The sequence below is a fragment of the Corvus hawaiiensis genome, chromosome 7 (genome assembly GCF_020740725.1).
Source record: "Corvus hawaiiensis isolate bCorHaw1 chromosome 7, bCorHaw1.pri.cur, whole genome shotgun sequence".
Classification (NCBI taxonomy): Eukaryota; Metazoa; Chordata; class Aves; order Passeriformes; family Corvidae; genus Corvus; species Corvus hawaiiensis.
The window spans coordinates 15,696,216-15,722,255 of record NC_063219.1 but is presented as its reverse complement, the minus strand read 5'-3'; the positions used below and the strand labels follow the sequence as shown (position 1 = coordinate 15,722,255).

The following is a 26,040-nucleotide window of genomic DNA, read 5'->3' as shown; positions in this document are numbered from 1 at the left end:
AGAATCTTGGTTTCTACTGGCTATATTTAACCTGAATTGCCACCAGACAGAGTTGAGAGATTAGTACAGACAGAGCAGGCAAAGGTAATAAAGATTTCAAGACCACTCTCCCTTGGAAGTATATATGCATACGTGTTTTAAACTATCACTTTTCTATCGAATAATGACTATTTAGCCAAATCTCATCATACTAGCAAAAATAGTTATGTGTTCTGCTAGTAAAAGTACAAAATAAAAAACATTAAAAACAAAGCTTACTTTTGTGAGAAATCCTTAAGATCCTGCAAAATAGTAACTTTTAATGGAGCCTGTCGTTTGATGTAGATCTTGGGGAGTGGGACACACACTTCCAGCAGCCGGATTGGAGAGTAGCTGAGAAGGCAATACAACAGCTTGTAACAAGACTCACATCACACAGTACTAGTTCTACACCATACTGAGGTTTGAGGCCCTTATACGAAAAGGGGCACTGTCAATATGTCCAGGGCTTAAGTTACTTTTAGCAGCAATAACACACTGTTCGTGTATCTCCCAGGCAAGAAGTGAAACCATAAATCATGTTGCAAAACCAAAATTTTGAAAGCTTTTGGAATTAGATAGGGAAAAGCATTTCCCTTCTGTATCATGAACGGGAACCATCCACTCTTAGAACACTGCCCACCACAGCTAGGACAGCAATGCCACCCACAATGGCCTCGGCAAGCCAGCACACAATCCTGCACTTGTGGTTATAGTACTGTTATGCTATCCCACACTGTACTCATAGTGAAGGACAGAACTGATGAATCCTTACAAGAGCCATATGCTTCATATAGTACTAGAGAGAGAAGGAAGGTTTTAGCAGTGGAACTCACCTGAAAGATGCCACCATCTGATTATAGGAAAAATACTGGTGATAGTCATGGTGAATGGAATGCCCACAAGGCTCTGCGTTGGCCCTTCGAGTGTACTGGTACCCATAGAACCTCAGCTCAAGGTATTTTGCAAATGACATAGACCAAGAGTCATTGGAAAGGGGAACAACTGGTGTCACCTGAAAAATTGAAAGGTGTCTCAATTTCATCCTTCAAACAAGATTAAGGACAGGATAATCCACACAGCAATCTAGTATTTCTAGTTCCAGAAGCACCCATGACCCTGAAACACACTAAACAACAAAGATCACATTTATGCAAAGCTAAGGCCAACACATAGTTAAAATAAATCTGATGAACAACAACTGGTAGCTGATGATGACAGGTGCTAAGCTGGGGGAGTCCAAATATACCCTGGATGGAAGCTTATTTCTGGGATGCTATTTCTCTATATGGGGTCAATTTCCAGCAACCCAGCCAGCAGCAGTAGCCATATATACTTTTTTCCTGGTGATTTTTCAGCTACAGAGGCATTGGTACTGCTTTGCAGTGCAATTCATCTTCAGAACTGCTTGCAAGCTTAGAGCAGACACTGCTTTACAAACACTTGACAGCCTCAGACACGTAAGTGTTTACATGAGCACACAGAAATGAAAGGTTATAGAGCAGCTGTATACACAGCAGTACAGGGCTTGCTGTCGGCAACTGCGTTAACCTCCAGGTATCTTTAAATCCATCACCCATGTTTAAGGCAGTGTAAGTAGGTGAACTGAGTCAGCCATGTGGGTAATTGAGATGTTTTGCATTTCAGGTACTGCATGAATCTTTTTCATTAAGTTTTATTCTTGTCTCTTTGAAGGCTCTTAATGTTTAGCTAGAGATGAATATCCAGCTAGCAATGTTTTCTTAGCTAAATTACAGAACACGTTTCAGATAATACACAATCTTACTACCTAGTAGGCTTTTTAAAGCAATTTAGTGTTTCTCTAATGAAGATGTTACTTTCTAATGACTACTAAAGGAACTCTAGACATCACATTGACGCAATGCAGGCTGTTCAGTCCGCAGCAGATCAAAGAATACCAAATGGCTTTTGCCAGTTATTAACCCAGTAGGTCTTGGTGTCTGCCCTTCCCCATGCATACATTCTTTTGATGCTCGTAATAATTCATTGTAAGCAAGGGACCATACTCTTCACCTCTAAGTGGGCAACTCCATTTTTTTCTGCTTAGATCTATCCTCTCAGAGTCAATTTTGACAGAGTCAATTTTTCTAACAAGACTACCTCACACAAGATTTTTCACCCTCAACAGCCCCAGTGCAACAAGAGGAATTTGTAGGTAACATGAGAACATCTGTATCAGTAACAGGTTTTCTGCCAGTTTAGCCATAGCTCCAGAGATGAGCACTTTCTCAAACATGCTGCCTTTCCATACAAAGCCAGTCACAACAAGAATACTAAATTGGAATAGCAATGATTCTGAAGCCCACATCCTTACCTGTTTGCACAGTCTGCACCAGGAGTAAGTAAGGATGGTGTGCTGGTACCCAGGGACAGGGGAGTCCAGCTCCTTTAACACAATCTGCACACAGCCTTGCCCATGAACAAAGCGACGAATGTGGTGCACCATTGGTGTTTCACAGAACATGCTGGGGCATTGGTAGGAAGGCCTTACAGAGAGAAACAGAAACACTTATGAATGATCACATACTTGGCACTGCTGAAGAACTGATTCACCAGACCTAATACGCCTTTTAATATCATGGTACTATTTATCTTCACTGTAAAAAAGTTTTCTAAGCCTGTAGTAAAGGCTGTTTCTGCAGAGTGATTTAGAAGTAGCATATAGCGAAGTTCCATTGCCAGCAATGGCTGTATGGGTCCCAAAAGCACTGACTGGATACTGGTTGCTATCACTTTTTTACAATGAATCACTTTCTACAAACACATTCTGTATAATCCACAAAATAAGGATCAAAGCACCTGTGGAAGTGCTTGGCACCAAATTAGAAGACCACTGTGGCAGCATACCCAAGCAAACGCTACTGAGGACAAAGATGTGACAAAGAGCCTTCAAAACGGCAATGTTTCAGCTCCTGAAGGAACAGGTAAGGAAAACAGTGCCATAGAACATCTTTGAACAGTAAAACCCATGACCTTTCTTTGGATGGGTTTTTTCAGGTCAGGGAAGAAAAACCAATACCAGAAAAATAAAAGCTGCATTGTTTAGATACCAAAGTCAGATGAGATATTCTTCAAAACCAGAAAGAGCTGGAAAAAGCTCAGATTCTTCTTGCTCATGTGAAAAAATTAAGAATTTTAATTACTGAAACTATGGAGATTGAGAAGCACTCACTTTAGCACACACTACCTAATGAACAGAGAGAAACAAGAATTGAAAAGTTGGCAGCTAAGCTCCTCCTCACTGATCACCAAAAGGAGAAATACTTGTTCCTCCAGAAGGCTGAACAGCAAGAGCATTCTGCTACTGCAAGTGGCCAATGAAGAAAACAGAGTGAGCTTGTCTTTTGAGCAGGTTACCTCTCCAGCTTCACAGCCTGCTGAGACTCTGCATGGGGTTGTGGCAGCAGCAGTTATTACAGAAACATAACAACTTACACCTCTGGGAGATGAAATTAATGACACAGTACTTTGCCAGGGCTTAAAGTGCTCTGGACCATTTACATTGGCCACCTTGCACATATGACAAAGCCTTACTCTGAGACACTAAATGGGTAGTGTTACCCAACACTTGTACGAATGTTCAAAGAGGAACCTCAGAAAACTGTGACCAGTACAGTTGCTTGTCTTGAAAAACAGACAATTGGAATACATGTTCAGATGTTTAACTTGGCCCCAAAGCCCTAACTGCTACAAAAAAGTGAACACATTTGTCTTTAAGAACTTATAAACCTTGTTTCATAATCTGTTTCACTTCCTCATGGAAGAAAGCAGGAAGGACAGGGCCAAAATAGGAAAGCAACGGATGTATTTGCTTGTAACAAGTGAGCATGAATGAATTAGAATAAGTTCCTCCTTACCTGAAACAGTAGCGCTCCAGAAAAATCCCTAGAGTTAGGTCATTTTTCCCATAGAACTCCATGGTCACAATCCTAAAGCAGAGACAGAAAAGCTTTAGAGACTGGATGCCATCACTGTTAGCTGTGCAATGGCCTTTAGGTGCACAGATCTACACCCACTGCTGACTTGTTTACAGCCCTGTAAACCTTCAAAGACTTTTTTTCCTATTGACTACCCTTCCTAGATCCCTGCTGTCAGGTTTGCTAGTAATCAGTTCAAAGTCCTACTAGAACAACTTTAGACTTGACATCTAAAAGTCCAATACAGTTCAAACGCACATCTGAAGATCATGATCAAAAATATCTAGGCATGAAGTCTAAGCAGCCTCAAGCACTAATGTTTAAACACCTACAAAAAGGGTACCTCCAGAACATTAAAAAAGCCTCAAAAAATCCTTATTCTTCTAGAGTATTTAATAGCAACTTTTGTTTCCTCAGAACCTGAGGTGACCAAGCCATTTAAAATGTGTATCAGTTTAAGTGTCCCTAACATCACTAATTTACATCCTCTCATTGTTGCTGGTTAGTGAGCATATCACCATCTTCTTTGGTTCATTTCTATGCTTTTACAGGAACTTTAGACCTTTCCCTGTAAGAGGGTCATCACTTTATTTTCACCAAGGCTAATAATTAAAATCACCTAAGATAATGATTAAACACCAACACCTGTCCTGTTTAGTAGAGATAAAAGTGTGTCATAAGTTGCACACAATTAGCAAATTACAGCCCCCTAAGCTGGAAATAAAGCTCTTAATACTAATGACTACAGTATGAGAAAGACAGCAACATATTCCAATGCCACTCTTGGATAATACAATCTACAAGTATTCCAAAATTCTCACGAGGCTCATTTTTGGGCTTGGACATTGTTCTGTGCTCATGTACACAAACTCTTCCCCACAAGATTGCATGCAGTGCTCCCCACACAGAGACATTACTCTGCAGTGAAAGACCAACTAAAGCATTTGGTTTCAGGTTGGGCTTTCTCATTCATGCCTTGGGTACTACAGAGGCTGTGCAATACTGCTGTGGATTCACCTGACCACACAACACAGAAGTCTTTCGGCAAAAGTTCCTGTTACAGGATGGGCACAACGTACAATTCTTTAAGGAGTCCTTCAAGAAATACTGCTATGAGGCAGGCACTGATTCTGACTTTGGGAAGGAAAGCATAGCGATTATACAAGCTGTAGAGGAATAGTTTTCATACCAGGGGCTAACACAGGCACTTGGAGCATTGCTGGACTGAGAAGAAGAGCTGCTGAAGAGAACACAAAGCCTCTGATGGTTTACTGGACTCAGGCAATCCACCTAGTAGAGAGAAAACAACTCATTCACTGGTTACAGACACCTCCATTCACACACAACTTCTGTTGACAAAATTCTATTCTAGTAATTTTATTCAAAGACAAATCCCTGCTTTCTCCTTTTGTACAGACTAACTTCACATTATCTCCCAGCTTCAGGCAAACTTGTACTATGTATAATTGCTAACTGCCATTTTTAGAACAACATGGCTCATATGCATAACGAAACCAATGAACACACGTGTCTTTCTGTGGAAACGAAGCCAAGAGGAACAGAAAACAACAAAAGCCCCACAACAAACATCCAGAGTCTCTAAACCACTGTATGGTTTAGGACACCTTGGATTCAAAACTCTGCCAGTATCTTATACCTCAGTTACTCATTCAGGCTATAGAAAGACTTCTATCTTTCTGTTCTCTGGGAAGAGAAGTACCATGCCGCTGCTGGAATGGAGCTGTTTTCCCTCCCCCACCCTACAAAACTATGATGTTACCAAATACTTTTATTTGATCACTGAATAAATTTAAAACAGCATCAACTGGTCCGATCCAGAGCAAGGGCTACTCTTACAGTTTGCAAGATTATGGCCTGTGAAGCTACGGAGATCTACATTTAAGCACCAATTAAGAAGTTACTTCTGCCTATAAACATAGGGGCTGATTGGCTCAGGAACCAAAATGTTTGGCTATTTCAACAGCTCAGTTCTGCTACTCTTGTTCATAGACTTTTTTCCCTAAACAGCTCACAATTCAAGAAAGCCCCAAGATCCTTTTCCTCAGACACAAGTTAGTTACTTTCATGGCAGTTTACCAGAACTTTAAATATTTTTATTACAAGCACATACTCCCTTGCTTTGAAATTTCAAAGAAGATTCCTTCCCCTCCGTTATGTGATTCCCACTTTTCTTCAGATCACCCAAACTTTTACAATCAATCAAGTACTTAATGTAATTACAGCCTACTGCTGTTTCCATGACATTAAGCCCTCTGAAAATGAAAGTATTACATTTCTACAAATCACCAAATACAAGGAGCAGGAAAGCTCAGTTTAAGAAACTTCTTAAGGTTTGCTCTCTCTTCATGGACTCATTTTCAGAAAACAGTTAGGTTCAGCCCAGTCAAACAGGCAAAACTGATTCTGGGCTGATTTTGTGCATTTCTCAGAGAAATTTTCCAGTCTCTCTTTCTTAATGATTGCAGAGCACTGCAATCTAAAATGCAGTTATGACCCAGTCAAAAAAACAAAACAAAACAAACTTAATCAAACAGAAAGAAACAGACAAAAAACCACCCCTTCTGGTTTAATATGAGACCCTACACCTTCTGTATACCATGAGAGACTGATGTAACTTGAGTTTTGAGCAGCACAACTCAATCTTACCTTATGAGACCATGATGATTCACTCTGAGCCAGTCCCTTCTCCTCCTCTTCAGTTCTGCTCCCAGTTTTTCCAGTAGGGACACTAGACACATCCTTATTTTGGGCAAAAGGATCTGTGCTCTTCTGTAGTATCCTCCCTCCTTTGGCCCGATAGTCAGCCAGCATTCTGGCTAAGCTCTGGCTGTCACGTAGATGTTCTGCTATTCTAGTATTAACCAGCTCATGAGAAGGCAAGATTTGGATAGCCTTGGCTTGGATACTCCCATTCTTCCCTTGTAGTCCAGAAAGATCCCGCAACAGTTGCCTCTTCCTTCTGCTCTCCAACTCCTTGTATTCCTTATTGAGCAGAGGAGACCAATAAACTTGCTCAGGAAAGTATTCCCGGGCAGGGCATCTCATGCCTTTTTCAGTCAAAAGAAATGGTTCACGGAACATCAGTACTGGAGAAATACAGAGAATGACATCTTTCAACTCCTGCTTAAATGCTGCAGAGTAAGTTTTGAGACGATCCTCAGACGAAGTTACCTCTTCTGTGACATATAAACCAGTATCATCCTGGAGAGGGTCTCTGAAGACTCTCATCTGACTCTTGGATTCCTGTAAATCATCTGCCTGTTGAAGAGGCTCTAGTGCCTGGTTATCCAGAGTAGCCAAGTGCTGGTCCATGCCATGGAGGGGCAGTGGGGATGTTTCAGGGATTGCATGAGGTACAGAGCTGAACACTGCAAATGGTGATTCCCCTTTGTGGTGCTCTTGCTGCTTGGAGGACACCGTTTCCACCTGACTGTTCTCTTGGTCACCTCTGTCAAATACACCTCTTGGTTCAGGCAAACTGACCTCATCAGAGGACACTGACTCAGAGATTACGGGCAGTTTTTCAGAGGATAGTTCAATGTCTTTGACTGCTGTGCTGAAGTCCTCACCATTGAAGAGGTTCTGTTGTTCATTTTCATCTCCTGACTCCTCAATAAGGGAGTGAAAGGAAGCGTTTTTGGTGAGAGTAGGGGGCATGGCAAACTCATCCATAAGAAATGAGATTTCCAGCTGGGAATGATAAGCCACACAGACCATGAAGATCAGGATCTCCTTCACACGAGCCAGCTCGTACTCTGCAGCACCACACAACTTGATAGTGCAACCCAGGTGCTGGGGACACCCTTCAAAGAACATCAGGGGTTTTGTCTGATCTAGAAGAAAAGTAATACATGGGAGTTAGGATGACAACTACAGTTAACCTGCTTTTAGGTATCTCACACACTCAGGAGACTGTAACAGAGCAAGTAACATTGGTAGCTGCAGAAATGCACATTACTGTACTAACTTATTTTTCCAAGAAAAAAAAGCATTGGCTATAAATCTCCTGTTTTGTAAAACAAGCCATCATAAAGTCAAAGTGAAGGCCACACGGAACACCCTGACCTAAACAGCGTATTCTAAGATGACTACAGATTCTGCAGCAGTGAGCAAAAGAATCACTTCCCTTCCAGGCATATTTACTCATCCTTACAAGTCAAAAGCCTATGACATTTTGAGGGCAATTTAAAGGCTGGAAGGGGTAATAAGGAAGTGGAAAGGGAAGTGTTCAAGGACAGATTTGGTGGAACTTGGAGAAACTTGGTCTAGTGGAAGGTCTAGTTCCTGCCTATGGCAGAGAAGTTAGAGCTAAATGATTTTTAAGGTTCCTCTAACCCAAATCTTTCTATGATTCTATGAAGAGAATGCAAAGACTGCATCCCCACAAAGATCTGCATCCACAGCATTTACGTGTGCCAGCACCACTGGTAACCTGTCAAGCAGCATTTCTTCCTTCCTTTGTAAACTCCTACTGCCTAGGGGAGTTACAGAGAAAAAGGAACCTCATTTCTTAAAGGTGCACAAGGACACGAGGAACTGTGCACAAATTGCAACAAGGCAAATTTTGATTGGATTTGTTAAGGTTGGACCAGATAATCTTTTGAAGTCCCTTCCAACACAGGCTGTTCTACGATTCTCTATTTCAATGCAAAATTCTTTACAGTGAGGATGGTGCCCAGACAGGCTATGAAATCTCTGCTCTGCGATGTTTTCAAGAGTTGGCTGACAAAACCCTAAGAAATCTGATGCTGCATTGAAATTAATCCTTCCTGCTTTGAACAGGAAGTTGGACTAGAGAAACTACAGTATGTGGGAAGAGAAAAAACAGTTTGGAAGAAAGAAATCAGTCTAATTAAAATCTATAGCATGTCTCATATTAGTAAGATCATGCTTTTCTCTACACAGACAGTTCACTGTAGTTCCAAGAACAGAAATAAAATGAGTAGGATGATACATGATCACACAAGGAAGCCAACAGTTAAGACCTATTTAAAAAGAAGCAAAGCATTTGTCTTTTCGCACACATGAGCTAAGGCACATCAAGCTTTACTCACCATTGGGCAACTGAAAAACTTGCATATAAAATTTATGACATGTCCCCAGTTGTGGTTTGGTCAACAGTTGATCCATTGACATCACTAAGTCCCCCTGGGTCATTCGACTTACCCGGTCTAACACTTGCTGTAAAAATAGAAAGAACAGTAAGAATCTACAACGCAAAGCAGACACTGGCATCTTTACCTTGCTCTTAACAAATCAAAAAACACCAGTGTGATCTAGGAAACTTCTCACTGAGATGCAAGCTCTCAGTTAAACCCAGTCCCACAAATCCACATCCACAATATACAAGGATCTTAGAAACATGGGTAAATATTTCTGGTGGGATTGTACCCTGCCCAGAACTTCTCACTTGACTAGATCCGGATACCTCCAGGAGGTGCAGGGCAGTCAGCTCTGCCAGGAGCTCAGCCAACTCCCACACCTACTCTCTGTATGGCTGTCTGTATCCTGCCCCACAGGGATGGAGGCTCTCTGGCAATCACTCAGGACTCAGGCATGATTTGCTACAAATGGGTGTCAAATTCAACTAGAACTAAACCAGGGTACAAGGACCCATCAAACAAGGACACAGCACAGTAAGTGTGAAGAGCTGAGGAAAAAGTTACTCTCCAGATTTGCCTGTCTTACCTTCTTGGAAAAGAAGTATGGTTAAAAAAGAGCCCACGTTTCGTTAGAAAATAAGACAACTCTTGGCTTTCTCCAGGGGGTTTGCTACAAGGAGATATTAAGAGATCTACCACAAGGCAGAGTCTAACTCTGATCAGAAATGCTCACCGGCTTGACATTGATGACCAGAGTGATACCATGCTCTAAGAGCATGTCCTGGGCAATTCTGGACACAGTCTTCTCAACAAGGACCAAATTAGGCTGGACATCAACTATCCGCTGTACGTAGTTCTTCAAGAACTCCCTTTCCTGCAGACAGGAACAAAGTATGGCAGTGAACTACTGCAAACCCACCTGGAAAATAAACCCACTTTCATGTTTAATATTACTTTTCACTTTATTTACATACTGTCCTTTCCTATAAAACAGGGCAAACAGCTATCCAGAAAACACCAGCAGTAGTCCACTGTGAACATTTTCCCACCTCCACAGCGCAAGGCTCAGTTTATCAGTACTTTTTTATAAGCATTAATTTCACATGAGAATACAGTCCAATGACAACATGAAGTAATGGACTTGCAGCAGAATCCAAACATACATACAGGAGGGTGCACCTTACACCCGCACACATAGAAAAGCTTTATGTTCAAAAGGTGCTAGAATCAGAGCATCATAAACCAAAGCTGTTTGCAGCATTACATTCTCCACCTTCAGATACATGCTAATGAGTGCTGGCAGTCAGAGACACATTCAGGAAGAGTATGAGAGTGCTCTGTGCCTCTATAAGTCTGTACACACATTGCCAGTCCCTAAATCTGTACTTGAAGACAGTGCTCCCAAAATCCCATCCCAAATGCTATGCACTACAGAACTGCTCTTCTAACCAGGGCCATCTTCGTCTCATTACCCCCACACACTTGTATTACCATGCACAGAAAGAGAAATCAGGCTGCAACTCATCAGAACTAAAGGTCTACACTGCTAGAGGGAGGATACGTCTTCTTAAGCCAGATATTCTCAATTGTGTTATTGCAGCTCACATCAGTCAGGTTTTAAAAGTTCTGTGCACTACAAAGGTATCACAAAAATAGTTTGACAGCTCCTCAGAACACAGACACTCGTGTAAGTGTAACAAAGATGTAGCTCTTGCTGGAAGCTAACCTTTTCAATCAAACTAGGACTATTGTAGTATTTTCTGTCCCGCAGGATTTTAATGCAGATACACAATTAGTTATGATTATGTTCTGAAGCAGACACAAACAATCACAGAGACCAATATTTACAAAGTACTGCAGATACTTCTACCCCATTCAGAAAAATAGACAGGTCTGAGTTTAAGCATTAACCATTTCACTAGGCAGTAAGTTTTACTGCTGAAGCTTTCATACTTGTAATCCTGTCTGTTAACCACTAAACAGAAGTGGTCTTAAATGAATGCTATGAAAAACAGTCAAATACAGAAACAAACATTGCTGCCCAAGCTCAGTAGGGCACCAAATATCTTTTCTATGGGTATCCTAGCAAACACCTGAAGACTGATTCTCAGACAAGACTGCAGTGTGTTAAAGAAAAGGTCTATGTACTTCAGTTTTCATATTTAAGGCACATTCCTGCTCACAGGGGCAGGGCACCTGTTCCAAAGTGATATTTTCTAGTTCATCACTCCATTGGGCTGGTGGTTGTTCCATTTTTTCAAGCCTGACAAAAAATAACATGGGTGTGACCTAACCCTCACCCACACTAACTTTTCAAACATTTCTTCACACACCTAAACCTTATCTAGCTCTAATACTGTATAAGGAACATACAGTTAAGAAAGTCTCAATAAAAAAAAAATAAAAAAACCCCAAGTTTTCTAAAAAGCTGCATTGTGAGGATCAAAAGCTCACATAGGTGTTCTCAGGACATGGAACCTGAGGACAAAAATCCTCAGTGCAAGGCTACGAGTCTGTACATACTGCAGCAGATCTCTTAGCTAACTTACTAGAAGAGGAAAGTTCTCTCTTTTCTATGCAATCTCACTCATTCAACTCCACCTTACAGACTGAAAAAAATGCACTGATCATGATGTTGTTAGGGTTATTTTAACCAAGAACAAAAGCATACTCTCACCTGAAGTACTATAGGCTCTATGCAGGTAAACTTTGTTTCTTCTCGATAGAGGTACTCAATTGAGCATTTTAGCAGAAGAATTCTGGGATTTTTTAAGCAAGAGTTCATCTAAGAAAGACACAAAAATAGTTAAAACAAAAATACTTACCTGGAGAGGAAGAAGTACGCAAGAGACAGACTTCTCATGATTGGTCCCTGCTGCCCCCACCTCCCTTTACAGTGTGTCTCAGCTATCCTCCCCTGCAGACCCAACTACACCTTCTTCCTTCTTCTGAAGTTGTTACACCCAGTTGTTGAAATTTCACAGGTACTGTCCATAAGCAGGCAATGCTAGAGAGGATTTCCAGTCACTGCTAAGAGCCCCAAAGTCTTGATACACTTGATTCATGCAGTTCATGCCTATCCTGCCCTCCTGCCTTAAAGACTCATTTCACTATACTGTTGTAAGTCAGAACCACAAATGCCTTTTTCTGGCTAAAAGTTGGGGTAATGATTAGATGCCTCATGTGGTGGTAGCGGTGGATAGGATGTTTTTCTATACATGCATGAGGAGAGTTTCTCCCCTAAAATCTCTGGGCTAGAAAACAAAACAGCTTGGAAAAGAAATGCTTTGAAAGCTATTCTTGTCTGGGGGATCAAAGCAGAGAAAGCTCACAAACCTCCTAAGTGGTAAGAGAAGCTTCCTGACACAAAAAGCAAGTCAGAGCACCCTTGTTTCCACAGCATGCATTACAGTTAAGATTAATCAAGCTGCATTACCTTCTTGTGTGCAACATTCTTAGTGCAAACAAATCCATTCACCACCATGGAGTCAAATTTCTTTCCACCAGGGATCTAACAAAGCAAAGAACATTTTTAGAACTGTCATACACTCCCATATACTCTAGTGCAGTAAAGCTAATACACAGAATACCTATTGCAGGGGATGTGCAAGCTTCAGCTACATCCTCAATTATCAGATGAAAGATCAGATACAGTCACACTGGACACATAAGGATTTCCCTTTAAAGCCTGACAACTTAGGACAACATGAAAACAAGTACTGAGCTCTAGGATTTCTATACCCCTCCCAAGAGATGCTTGTTAAACCAGTATACTCCAGAGCACAAGAGAACCTAATTTTGACAGGCCATGAGGAGCATATACCTTTGCACATGCCATTTCTATTAACAACAAGCTAATTGTAAAGAAAGGGAAGAAAAAAAAAAAAATAAAGAAAGAAAACCAAAAAACCTTCTAACTACCAACTGAACACATCAAACAGTTGGCTGGTGTGCCTGCAGTCACAGGCGATCCCATGAATAATAAACAACGTGAAACAGGTTTCTGAGTAACATGTTTCAGAGGATATTTGTATTACCAGCATGTGAAAACAGCAGACAGCTATGAAGAGCTTTCACCTCTCAACAACTGCTCTTTGAACTGGAGTTTCAGGAGAAGCAGGAACAAGTGATGCTGCCTGAAGAGATGCCACAGAACTACCACCAGAATCACAAGGTTCTCATCAAATCTTACAGGGCTTTCAAACAAGAGTACTGCTGAGGTGAATTTGGCCAAAGCAAACTAAGCCCAAATCTTCAGTCCTCAGTCACACTAGCTCCTTGGACGTCATTTTCACATCAGACTCTCAGAAGAAAGTTTGCATGCCAGAACTCCAGACTTACAGTTCAACGATGTCAACACTGGGCCATCTGGCAGAACTGGATACACCATTCCATTACAATTAAGTTTCCCTCTGGAAGAAAGTCATTGTACTTGGCATGGGAGGAGTTGAATCCTCCATAATGGGTGGGTACAGGGCAACAGATTGCTGCACCATGTCCTGCAAGCTACTTATCCAGCATTTGGTACATGTCCAATTCAAGCGCAAAACAAGCAGAAAACAAAAAATGAAGCAAGTCATTACAGAGGTGTTACTCTTTGCTACCTTCTGCAGCCTACAGCCTGAAAGAAGACATCAGCCCCAGGGCATTAAAGCACCTTTCAGAGAATGCCAAGTTCCCTCTGTGCAACTTTTTCTAGAACCCCACCTTACCCAAAGGCCAAGTCAGCCAGCTACACTGCTGAATATGCTGGGGGCAGTGGGCAAGGGACTATTCTCTTCAAACAAGGGGTGCTGCCAACAGCTACACCCTTTTGTTTCCCTACATCCACTGCTTGAAACTTACTTTTTTGATGTGGACAAACTGGCGGATATCCATGTCATCATCTCTCTTCTTGACATCAGGCCGTACTGTTTGAACGACCTGGCAGACCACGGGTACAATAATATCCCTCCAGGACAGTGACAGGGACTCATTGTATAGAAGCTGCTGAAGCAGTGCCATCATGTGATTGTGATTAGCAGACCTGTAAAGAAGGCAAAATAAATACACCTCTCATTAAAAAAAAAATTATATAGTGCAGTGATTGGCTGAAGTCATTCAGAAGCAAATTTCTTAACATTTACAATACAGAAGTCCTCTGAAGGAACAGCTGCCTAGAATGTTCTGCAGCCAGCTCTGGTCCCATACTCAATATATAAACATCACAAGATAAAAAAAACTAACCAATATATACTGTAAAAATTCTGCATTCTTAATGCAAATGAGTTCCTTGTATTGCCTACTGTAGCTCAAGCCCCACTGAAAGTTGGTGGAATAGAGGGGCTTCAGAAATTGTTACTCAAGATGGACAAATTCCTTTTTCTACATTTCTTACAGCAGCCTTTCCATGGCTTGTTTCTCCCCATTCTCTTCTCTCAGCAGATCCAGATTGCTGTGGTGCCAGCCTAGGGGTGTGAATAAGAGTTCTTTGGACTTCTCCTCCACCCTCCTGTTGAACAATGACTCTGCAAGAGACAAACAAACCTTGCTAATATAAGGTCACATTTGACTGCTTGTGTCTTTCTGAAAGGCTACTTTGAAAAGGAAAGAATTTACTAAGACATGAGTCTAAGCCTCCTGAAATACTGAGTTTAAGGTAGATGTCATGGTTCTCAGTTTGAGGAGGTGTGCCCATATAATTACACTTTCAATCACTATATTGTGTAGTAACTCCTTAGAACTGTTCTCTGTTTTGCAGTACCAAAATTAGAGGTTATTTCACCACAGTCTTCCATGCTTTGAAAGAGTTACTAGGTTATTTCCTGCACAGTTATTATGATATTATAGAGGCAAGCTATAAACTTCCACATTGACATAATGAGTGACTATATTGTAAGTCATTTATCCTAGTAGTGAATAAGTTTCTATCAAGCAAGTATGTAAGCCTTCAGAGCTGAAGCTTAAAACTTCTTAGTGTTAAGCAAAATCTTTAGACAATAGTAATCCAAGGAGAACTACTGAAAAAAAAACAACAATAGTTAACTTCTTCCAGATGCTCCACACACAAAATTAGCTGTGCAGATGATTAATAGAAGCTACATTGATTTCCCCCTTTCTTCTGCAAAAGCTCAGTTAAAAACTAAACATCAGTTTAACCCAAGACTTGATTTTTCAGGCTATACAGACATTGAGGTTTCCCCCTTACTTCCTCCTCTTACAAGCTCGCCAAAATCAACAGCGTTAACTGGGAAGAAAAAAAGCCCACAAGTGCATCTTGCCATGGTATGGAAAGCACGAGGGTTTAAAAACTCGTAAGTGCACGTAATGGCCTTTCATTTCAGAAGTAGTAGTGATGATGGTGGTGATAACAAGAAACCCAGAAAGATTTAAGAGAAGAAGCTTTAAGCTACTCTGTAGAAGCAGTGCAGTTAATTGTATCACATCTTCATTTGCTTGCACAGGAAGTTAAAAATCAGTTACATAATTTGTTGGTGGAGAAACTGTGAACAGACTTGCCACTTACACTTGTTTTTTAAAAAAAGTAAAAGCTTTTCTTTGAATATTTTTGAATGCAGAAATCTGAGAAGTGAAAGAAATTTAAGCTTGAAAGGGCATTCAAAAAAGTCAAAGTATAGTTTATACACCAGTTTTGCCACAAATGATTTCAGATTTACAGTCGAGTAAATTTTTTGAAAGTGTCAATGCTCTATTAAAGGAGTATTAAGGAGTTTCCATCATTGTATTAAAAACAGACACAACGGCAGCATTTGAAGTTTTTCCTTACCTTTAATAAAAGCGTCACTTATAGAGTACATCTGCTGCCCTCCGTTTTCAGGATTCAAGTACTCTGAAAGGAAAGAGAAGAGGGATATAGGTGGAGACAAAAAAAAAAAAAGACAGGTTACACTGGTGTGCCCATATAATTACAATGTACACGCCCACACCAGAAGCAGCAGCATTACTCATCTAAGTGTTTAGTCACCAACTTAGCAACAGCTTGATGAGTGGTTAAGACAAGAATATCCTCTCATTCTTGCTCTATCAAAAAATTCTACGATGACAAGAAAATACTGCTTATTAATGTGAAGAAACACAACAAAGTAGACATGAGCAAAGACTGAACTAAGATTGTATCTTTCCAATTGACAGAGACCACCCCCTTCTACACCTGAATACAAAGGTGTTAACATGTGATCAGATATCATGGGAATGGCCTCCTCACTCATGTCTAAAAATGCAGCTTCAGAAACCACTTTGGTCTCCCACTCCATTGGACCATCTCAGACTGAGGGAGAGACCAGCCATAAGGTTTATCTTACACAGTGCAAGAAAAACAAGACAGCCTGCCTTTCAAGAGCTGAAAGTCTCAAGTCTGGAACAGTCCAAAGTGTTTTGAGGAATGCTGACAGAGACGGATACCCAGAAATAAAGCAGAGCAAGAGATAGATCATTTTACATGTGGGAAATATAGTTAGAGCCTGGTGCTAATAATGCCAAGGTTGTGGATTCAATCCCTGTATGGGCCATTCACTTAAAGAGTTGGATTTGATGGGTCCCTTCCAACTCAGAGCACTCTGTGATATCTGTGAAACAGAAGGAAGTTCCACCTACTACCCTCATTTAGCTTGCTAGATCTTGATTTTTCATGCTGACTGGGTACAAAAAGCTTGTTTTCTCCAGAAGCCATTAGCTTGTTGTGCCTTTAGTTGGCTCCTTACTTACAGATACATAAGATATATATACAGATAGATATATAAAGGGATACTACAGTGAGAAGAGCAGCAGCCCAACTACTTATACAGCACGACTACCTGAAGTTCAAAGCCAACCCTTTATCATCTTTCCTGACAATGCTCCAGACTCATCACAAACAGAATGCAAAGCCAGGCTGCTTTCAGACACCAACAGAAAGCAACAGAAAGCTGACAGGACATAAACAATCACAAGACTCTGAACAGCAGCACTCGTGATTTTAAATACCACCATTTTAAATATCTGAGCTTGTTTGCAAATAGATACTCAATAGAGGAGAAGTGTACCAAAGAGAAGTTACAAGCCTCCTTTGTAGATTCCTGGTTATTTGAGATTAATTTCATCTCTTGCTTAGTTTAAGAGTTTAGCATTACAATAAACTACTGCTGGCTCACTCTCAGCATTCATTCACCCACTGACTACGTAGAGAAAGTCATGTCATGCTCTACCTACACAAGAGCATGTATACCAGCACCTCCATCCCTCTCCATCTTGTAACAGCCTCAGGGCAGCACCTCTTACTGTAAACACACTCTAATTAGGTCTGGCACAGCCAAAGCACAAGTTATCCCCACCTGAAACCTAATCTTATGCTCTGGACAAAGACACAGGTAGCACCTGCAAGCCAATTCTAGATTTGTAATGATCTATGTTCTAGATTACTAGATGATCTGTAAGGTCCCTTCCAACCCAAACTACTCTATTATTCTTTTCAATACAACTTCAGCTCCCATAACTTCACTTCTGATTGGTTCCCAGGGGAAGTTCCTGACAATCTAAGATACCACACCTCTTCTTAGCCCAGACAGATAACACACTTGTAGGTGTGAGTCTGAGATGGCTTAGAGTGGCTAACATGCACATTTCTCACCTCACGTCATCCCTACATGCATCATGCTCCACAAAACGAGGAAGGGCAATGGGGAAATGTTCCTGTAGCTTATTTTATAACCTGACAAGTCAGGCACCTTCTCAAAAGAAGAACCAAAAGGCTCCTGGCAACAGCACACTAAACCTTGGCAAGCAATACTGAAAAGGAACTGTATATGGTCACTGAAATAATCTTCTCTTTCCCCCTCCTAACTACATGCAGGCATCAAAAACTACCCAAAATACCCGCTACCATGATCAAGGATACCTGGCTAGAAAGACATTTATAAAATAGAATTTCCCATATTGTTAACTGTATCTCTTTAAAAACAGCAACCAAACCCCATATATAAAATTTGTCATGTAATCTCTTGCCCCAATTTAAATGCAGAAAGCAATCTTACTTTGTTTCCCCTTCTGATACATAGTATGTCTTTAGGCAGATGATACTATAAATGAGTCACTATTCTCAGCTAACTTGGAGTCACCCAAATTTCATGGAAACACACCAGACATTAGTCAGCCTGTAACACCACAAGAAGTTCTGCCATTACACTATATACAAACCACTCTGCTCTAGAACACAGTGGGTGGATACATCACCCGCCCTTGCTTCAAAGCAGCTGACCTCTGTTGCTCTGGGAAATTGCGTATCCCTTAATCATTCGAGAAACCCACGAACTGCTCAGATCAAAGCTGACCTGCACTTCCAACACTTGATGTTTTCTATCATCAGTCCTCCCCACAATGAAATGACTGGAATTTACACAGTCCTAAGGAAACTGAATTACAAGTTTCAAAAGGAAGGTGGCATTTTCAGTATCACTTCATTATTTCAAAGAAAGTCAAGTCACTGTTACCGAGTCTAAGGACAAGAGACAACTCCAACACAATCAAGCCAAGTGTGTCCACAACAGTCATAGGGAATTTACTGACACTGACAGCAGCAAACACCTCATGTCACTGATTAACTACAGAACCCTGTTCTTAAAACAACCACCCATTTTACACAAATGCTTAACTATCCAGTTTTGGCCATCTAATCGTTGTGATACTCCAACATCTTAGACAGCATCTTTTGTTGAATATAGCCAGAAAAACAAAGTGAAAATCTTAATATTAACTTTATATAATAAAGTCTCTGATTATAACATTTCCAGAACAAAGTTTTAGAAGTAACATATTTCACTACCCTAGGCACTGCAGCATTCTCTGTAGTGTTTTTTCCCCTCCTCACTGCCCACAAAGTCTCAGTCTGCCTACATGAAGAAGTGTTTCTTGCTATTCAGGATATTGTCATTCATTTTAACTTGTTGCTCCGTGGTTAGGTCTTTGCTCTAGAGATTCTCATGGCAGGAATTATAAAAAAAAAAAAAAAAAAAAAAAGGTACACTAACTCTTCTGTATTTGCAGATACAAATTTTTCAAAAAACTGCAGGATACCTACCTATCCACGATGTACTTTTATGACACAATTCCACCCTATCCCAGTTCTGGGCCTACTACTGATACCATCCCCTCAAGGGAAATCCATTCTCTTGGAAGAAATTGTTACCAGTTTTCTACTAACAATTACACTCCTACAGAATAACCTGGTTAAGAGGCCACATATTTCAGGAATATATAACAAACACCAGTAGAGATCCACCAAAGACAGCCAAGTGCTGCCAATACACATAACTCAAAGGCAGAAGTCCTTCTCCTTTCAGTCCCCTCACCACTTGCCTTTTCTGCTGATCTTCTCTGAGCTCTCCATTATTAAAAACTTTCTCACAAGAGCTTTGTCACAAGGAGTCACAAGAGTTCTGGCTCTGAGCAGCTTTGATTTGGTCAACAGTTTCCAAGAGAGAGAGGCTCTCTTACATTTCCCCTTCATGATCTACTGCTCCTTGTATAAAGGAATAAAGACTGAGATACGTCTGAAACCAGGACAAACACTCTGCAAGTCCTTTTAACACTTGCCACAGCCAACCCAACTACTACCTGCTTTACTGCCATCACACACTGATAAAGATAAACCTGCTACAGCTGTAAATTCACAGGATACTGCAGCACACCTGGGCCTGTTTCAAGCTCACTTAATCCAGCACCCTTCCTTCCTAAAAGGAATTCATTTGTATATCTTCCTCTCCACAGCTTTCCCTCCCTGTAGATGCATTAGCTTTTCATTTGATTAGAGCATCAGCTGGAAACTAAAGGAACCAACAATGAGCTGGTGTCAGTAGCGCTGACAACCCATTCCCAGTTTTGGATCATCTGACATCAACTCAAACTTTTGAAACTGTTCTGCTTGTCTCTTTGGGGGAAAAAAAGCAGTTAGATTTCCTTCCTTCTAGGCATATTTTTAGCAAATAAAAAAGGTGACTACAGTAGGCATCAATAATCTGTCTCACTCTGTCCGCATGTCTAACACACAAGGAAAGTCAGCTGTGACCCCTTCTTCTACCTCACTGTCTTCAGTGACCATTTCAGTTTCAGAATATGTAATCTGTATGCAAGCTTATGGCTACTGTTCCATTCTGATTCAGAGCAACACGTGAGATCGGCTAGACTTTATAGAAGAATGAATTAATCAGGGGTACAAACTATTTAACACTGGATCATCTTTTACAGTCAGGAACACTCAAAGGGTGGGGTGAAACAATAATTAAGAAACTACTTAGAAGCAGCCAAAGATACAAGTCTACAAAGCTGATGTAACCTTTAAGGAAGCAGAGCAAAGACATCAACTGCTACCCAATGCGTAAAGCAACTAAAACATAGTAGACCCAAGCCAGTGGAATCATTTAGAGACTGCAGTTGTCAACATGCAGGCACATTATTTCTTCCATAAGGATGTTGCTTATAGACTCTTTCAATTTAGTACTTCTTTAGGGGACAATCCTTTCAAAAGCAGTCTTCAACACCAAGTATTTGATTTCTTCCTACTTCACTTAGATAGATGATCTCTTTTGAACAAATGATATGTATATGGATGAAGTTAGGCCTTACACAATCTGTATGCAAGCTTATAGTTTATCAGAAAAATTCTTCTGTAAAATGTATGCTTATTAAGGTACAATTTTAAGTCAGCACAGCACTCTTTCAAGTTAATCTTGTTCTTTTGTTCTCTGGGGTTTTATTTCTTACTTGCTTTTTTAAATTCCATCTCAAACTGTAGAGTCACCTATCAAACTGGTTTATGTGTGGATTATTTTTCCACCCCAGTTAGCCAGAACATATATGTGGATCTGCCTATTATGCATGGGCAAGAGACTTTGCTTCAATGGCAAAGAGAAAGTCACAGGGGAAGTTACATACTCTGCAGAGAAGGCATTTCGGCAGGTCTATTGAGCCTCCTCAGAGGTGAGCACATCAAAACTGCAAGCAAGTGCCAGTTAAATATCATATTTTCCCCTCTGAAGGACAGCTACCTAAGTAGTGTCCAAATAGGTCAGTAATATTAGGGCCAGCTCTCCATCATGTGCAACTCCAGCTGGTGACTACCTCATACCTTTTTGGTCGGCAGGGTGAGGGGGCACATGTGGGTACTTGGAGTGCTTCTTGATATGGAAGTTCACGTTGTCCAGCTCCACGTTCAGGCTGATGGAGGCGGCTGAATCACTGTCCATTGTGGACTGGAAGCTGCTGACTGAAGTGCGCTTGCTAGGGCTGGCGGAGTCTTTTAGTGTGGGGTGAGGGTGAAGATACAGGGAGGAGAAGGGTTCAAATGGGTATTATGAGGGTACCAGAGAGGAGAAAAATTGTCTTTAATACATAAAGACCAGTGTGCAATAATACAGGAATACAGTATTTTCATAATTCTAATCTTGTCTTCATGTACGCATGCTGACTTACTGGACATTCTTTAGTGCACTACTATAGGGCCCAAATCAAGCAGAAGTCTGCTTGAGAAACAGAAGGCAGCAATTTACATGCTTTTCCTTCATTAGAAGTATGAAGCTTTACCAGTTCCACTAAATTCAAAATACTGTATCCATTGTGAGAAACTGGAAGACTAGACAGGCTATAGCTTTCTTAGATCCCTACAGCCCCAAGCACGCACACAGAAACGCACAAATAAAGCAAGACACAGTTAAACTACTAAGTCCTGAAAGACCGGAGACAACAGGGAAGAAGGCAGAGTGAGAACAAGACTCAGGTGAAACTTACTAGCTAAGTTGTCTTCCCCTTCATCAGCAATCTGCTCTGTGTCACTGTCATCAAACTTGATGTCTTTGAACCAGGATGGCTCGGAGTGGCCCTCTACAGAGTTCACAGAGTCACTGTCTGGAGACGGGGTTTCTGAGAACTCTGTGCTCTAGAAGACAAGGAAGGGAAAAAAGTTATTAAAATGCAGCTCTGCTGAAATATTAAGCAGCCTACTACAAATGCAGGTCAGGCATTTTAAAAATCAGAGGATACTCTCAGTGCGCTGAGCCAAGTTAGTCACAGAGTCACCCCTTTAGCATGAAGTAGGAACTCTTTGGGACAAGAAACAAATGTTTACAATCCCCAGATGCTTAGTCTTTGTCTACACTCTGCTTCTAAACAAGTTGTGACTAAGTGGTAGTAAAGACAAGTTTATTATACAGCACAATTTTCACATTGTCATCACATCCAATTAAGCAGCTTTGAAAGCTTGCTTTCTCCAGCCAGGGTAGGTGACAGCTGTATCCTTTGCCCAGAAACCAACACACGCAGCTTTTGGTGGAGCCTGTTTCTAAGTTACTGGAGCAATTCTTTGACTGACCAACGTAGGCCCAAGAGTTTCAATCCAAGATGGGCTCTAGCTGGGCCTACTGTGTCAAAGCAAAGACTGGCCAGATTGCCAGTCTTGAGATACTTGGAGAGTATCTAAGTAATTTCTATCAGCCATCCTGATGCCTCCAGGTACCTCAAAATGAAGTTATCATTATCTTGCCTTTGGCTACAATGAGTGCAGCAAGCAACTGAGTCAACACCACCACTTCTCCTGACTCTTGTCCAGAAGAATGGAGATCAGACAGTGCTTTCAGTTGATTAGAACATGAATTGGCTTTAAACATATAATAATATAGGCACCTTAAAAATAGTTACAAATAGGGATGCATAAGCACTTGCTAGTTAAGGGCAAGCTTTTACCAGGGAACTGAGAGCGCTGACTAGCTGAGGTACCAGATGAACCCCAGAGCAATCTCAATGGAAGCCATATGACTGTGTCCAAGAGCTGAAATGCATGAGGAAGACAAATGCTAATGGCTCTAAGCTTTCTAACTGAAGCCCATGGGACAGCTGAGCCATTCCTCATTCTAAGAAGCTGCAGAACATGAAAGACTCTCAACTGAATGCTTTCAGTTAAGAGAGGCTACAGAGATATGTTGTTCAAGCTAAAAAAACCAATACAACCCCTCAGGCCAGTGACGGCTCTTACCCCTCAGCACATTTGATTCCAGTGAAGTATGGTAGGACAGAATCTCTGGTCACTAGTTCCTGCTTCCCCTCAGGTAACTAGTCCTGTCTGAGAGGTATGACAAAGACCCCATCCCAAACTTGGATCACGTGGCTAAGGTATTACTGCCATCTCTGGAGATCAAAAGAAGGTTACCAATACAATATACCTAAAATATCCATTTAGAATTTTTTTTAAAGGAATCTTGAAACAGAAGATCACCATTGTATCTCCACCACCAGTAAGTGCACACAGGTTCTAAATTCTGCACATGACAACATAGCTGCCACAAGCACAGACTGTGCCATCTTGAGGCCTCTGGTGGAAGATGTCCACCATGAGAGGCCTGGCCTCTGAAGACTCTTTCCTTCACTTCAGGAAGCACCACAGGTAACAACTCATTCTCCACAGAGGACAGCCCAAAGCCTTCTGGGCAAATGAAACTACCTCAGCCTTCAACCCCCTAAGGAAAAAGGCCTGGCCACTCTATTTTCTGTACAGGAGACCTGATTTAGAAAACATACTACAGCTGTTGAGAACAGGATTAGAAAGATTCCAGTCAGCAGTCAAATACAGGAAGAACATCTTTCAGCTTTCCTACTTCTTTTACCTGCAACGGTCTGTAGAGAGCATATTCATCTCTGAAGAGCTGATCATGATGACTGACACATTCCAGCCAACGTCCATCAACCAGCGCCTGTCCTATTGCAATGGCCTGGACCCTGGAAGTATAAGAACAGAGATGGTCTTCTAAGTCTTGTTCTAAACACATATGGTTTATGATATAAGCATACTACAAAAGAGAAGAGTCATTTGCTATGCACTATTTGACCTGTCAGTATTCCATTCCCATGTTTACACGACACTATTTAAAATACTGCAGTGAGGCAGCACAGTGTACTAGTTCAAGCATGGAGCTAAATAAAGAGACTGCCAGTATTCTGAACTCAGCTGAGGTGTCCAACATATGATTAGGACATATTGTTTGTGCTCCTCCAATATTGTTAACTTATGTATACTGATCATCTCTGAGGGAGGACTGTTGCTCTACACTTAAGAACCGTCTCGGTTTTATCCCATTTTCACATAGTTAAATACACAAGATTGTTTATATTCACCTATACAATTAAGAGTCTGCCATCAAACACTAGCTAGTGTAGCTATCAAACACTATTAGTGATCTCTGATGCCAGAGGCAGACTTGCTCTTTGGAGTACCAGTGAACATTTTTGGACAACCTTTGTAATACTCTCACTGTTCTCCAAGTGAGTAATATTTGTCCCTTAAGCTACCTCCCATACTGGTTTCCAAACCGGACAGTCTCCTGTGCCCTGTTGTTTTGGGCCACGTGGAGTCAAAATGCGACCTGCTCTGGTAGGCAGTAAAGAAGAGATTTGAATTTTCTCTCATCTCTCTGAAAAGAAGCCTCTCTCTGCAGTCCCAGGTACCCTATATCAGCTCAAACTCACAACCTCCTCTCACACAGACAGAGGACACCTGTTGTCCTAAAGCACCAGGATTACCTTGTGGTTATGTGCCCATTTCTCATGAGCCAGTTGACCAGCTCTTTTCCCACAACACAGTTGGGATGTGTCCGCAGCCAGTAGCGATGGTCTTGAAATTCCATGCCACTGTTATGATGGCAGATTTTCTTCCACAGATCTTTCAGCTGGACTGAGTCCTGGACAGGGAGATGTGCAAGTTAATTACCAGTCTAATCTTAGCACTGGTTCCAAGGGCATCAACACAGGCCTTCAGATCACCTTCTAGATCAAAATTCCTCCACAAACAAGCACAGAATCTAAGCCATTCTGCACAACCTACGCAAAGGTACAAACAGAAATAGCAAACATACGAAATCAGCTCCTTATTTCCTTCCATTTATATCCAGTTCAGAACAACAAAAAACCAAAGTGGGTACCCTTAGAGATAAGGGGGCTCTGATGTGGCAGTATTTTGTACCACCAGCAAGATACTTATGCCCTCACTACTGCCCTCTTGCACCCTATTCCTAAACTCAGGAGACATGAGCAAACAGAGGACAGTGAAAACTCATCCTTGGCAAGAACATTTTTCTGTATTATCTGTGCTCAACCCAGGCATTGTGAAACACACTAGTCCAATATCAAGACCAGATATAAAGCAAGTACTTAACACAGCAATGCCCAGTGCCAGGATAGCATCTCTTATTGAGGATCTGTTTTCATATTGTCCATTATCAAGGCTTTTTTAGATGCTGGTAGCTTTGGCCACTAACAAAAAAAATGTGTATTCCTCCTAACTCAATTAACCATTTTTGAATCTGTGATTCTCTTCCCCTCACCACTTGGAACACTTCAGCCTATACCTAGAACTTATTTTGGAGCCTGTTAAACATGTATGCCAACTTTTCTGTAGGCTGTAGTCCACCCAAACTGAGCTGTCTCTCTGCACCTGGCCCTTTCTGCCTTCCCATATGTGCCCTGACTTAGCACAGCACAAGCCATTATTGCAGGTGGAAACTGGAATCTGGGATTATTTTGAGCAAGCAGCACACCACCTCAGGGTGTGGAGAAGAGATGCTGCAGCTCCCTCTCTCAAATGCCTCATTTGTTCTATTTCTGTGTAACAGAACTTTAACTAAATTTTAACTGGTTTCAGCTTTCCAGTTAACTGTCAGACTCACATTATTGCACTTTCCAGAGGGTGCCCTGAGGCCCAGAAGTTTTGCTCCACTTTTATCACTGGACTGGCTTTCTGCTTTCAGTTCTAGCTGGCCTTTGTACCACCCTAAAACGAACATCAGCAGCTCTCCTTCCATACCAGGTACAGAGTCAAATCGATCAGTAACAGAACATGGTAAGATCACACAATTTGATGCAACTGGAGTCTCCACAGTTCAGCTGTCTTGAACTAGTGAATACAGTACACTGAACAAATTGGCAGAACAAAGCAAATCCTTTCAACT

General features: G+C 41.3%; 1 protein-coding gene across 6 annotated transcripts in view; it reads right to left on the bottom strand.

The window, feature by feature from the left end:
• PIKFYVE (phosphoinositide kinase, FYVE-type zinc finger containing) overlaps positions 1-26,040 on the bottom strand; it is a 65,907-nt gene that overhangs the window by 18,069 nt on the left and 21,798 nt on the right. For 5 of the 6 annotated variants that reach the window (XM_048309182.1, XM_048309179.1, XM_048309181.1 and 2 more), the window contains 17 exons: positions 24,617-24,774; positions 23,704-23,815; positions 21,836-21,983; positions 21,177-21,344; positions 15,846-15,908; positions 14,457-14,586; positions 13,925-14,105; positions 12,516-12,590; positions 11,757-11,864; positions 9,813-9,953; positions 9,032-9,158; positions 6,624-7,810; positions 5,146-5,246; positions 3,897-3,968; positions 2,354-2,525; positions 855-1,033; positions 259-372 (listed from right to left, as the gene is read on the bottom strand). In XM_048309182.1, the coding sequence (XP_048165139.1) occupies positions 259-372; positions 855-1,033; positions 2,354-2,525; positions 3,897-3,968; positions 5,146-5,246; positions 6,624-7,810; positions 9,032-9,158; positions 9,813-9,953; positions 11,757-11,864; positions 12,516-12,590; positions 13,925-14,105; positions 14,457-14,586; positions 15,846-15,908; positions 21,177-21,344; positions 21,836-21,983; positions 23,704-23,815; positions 24,617-24,774 (3,236 nt within the window). The remainder of the gene's footprint in view (positions 1-258; positions 373-854; positions 1,034-2,353; positions 2,526-3,896; positions 3,969-5,145; positions 5,247-6,623; positions 7,811-9,031; positions 9,159-9,812; positions 9,954-11,756; positions 11,865-12,515; positions 12,591-13,924; positions 14,106-14,456; positions 14,587-15,845; positions 15,909-21,176; positions 21,345-21,835; positions 21,984-23,703; positions 23,816-24,616; positions 24,775-26,040) is intronic. The other variant, XM_048309180.1, reaches the window with a different exon arrangement.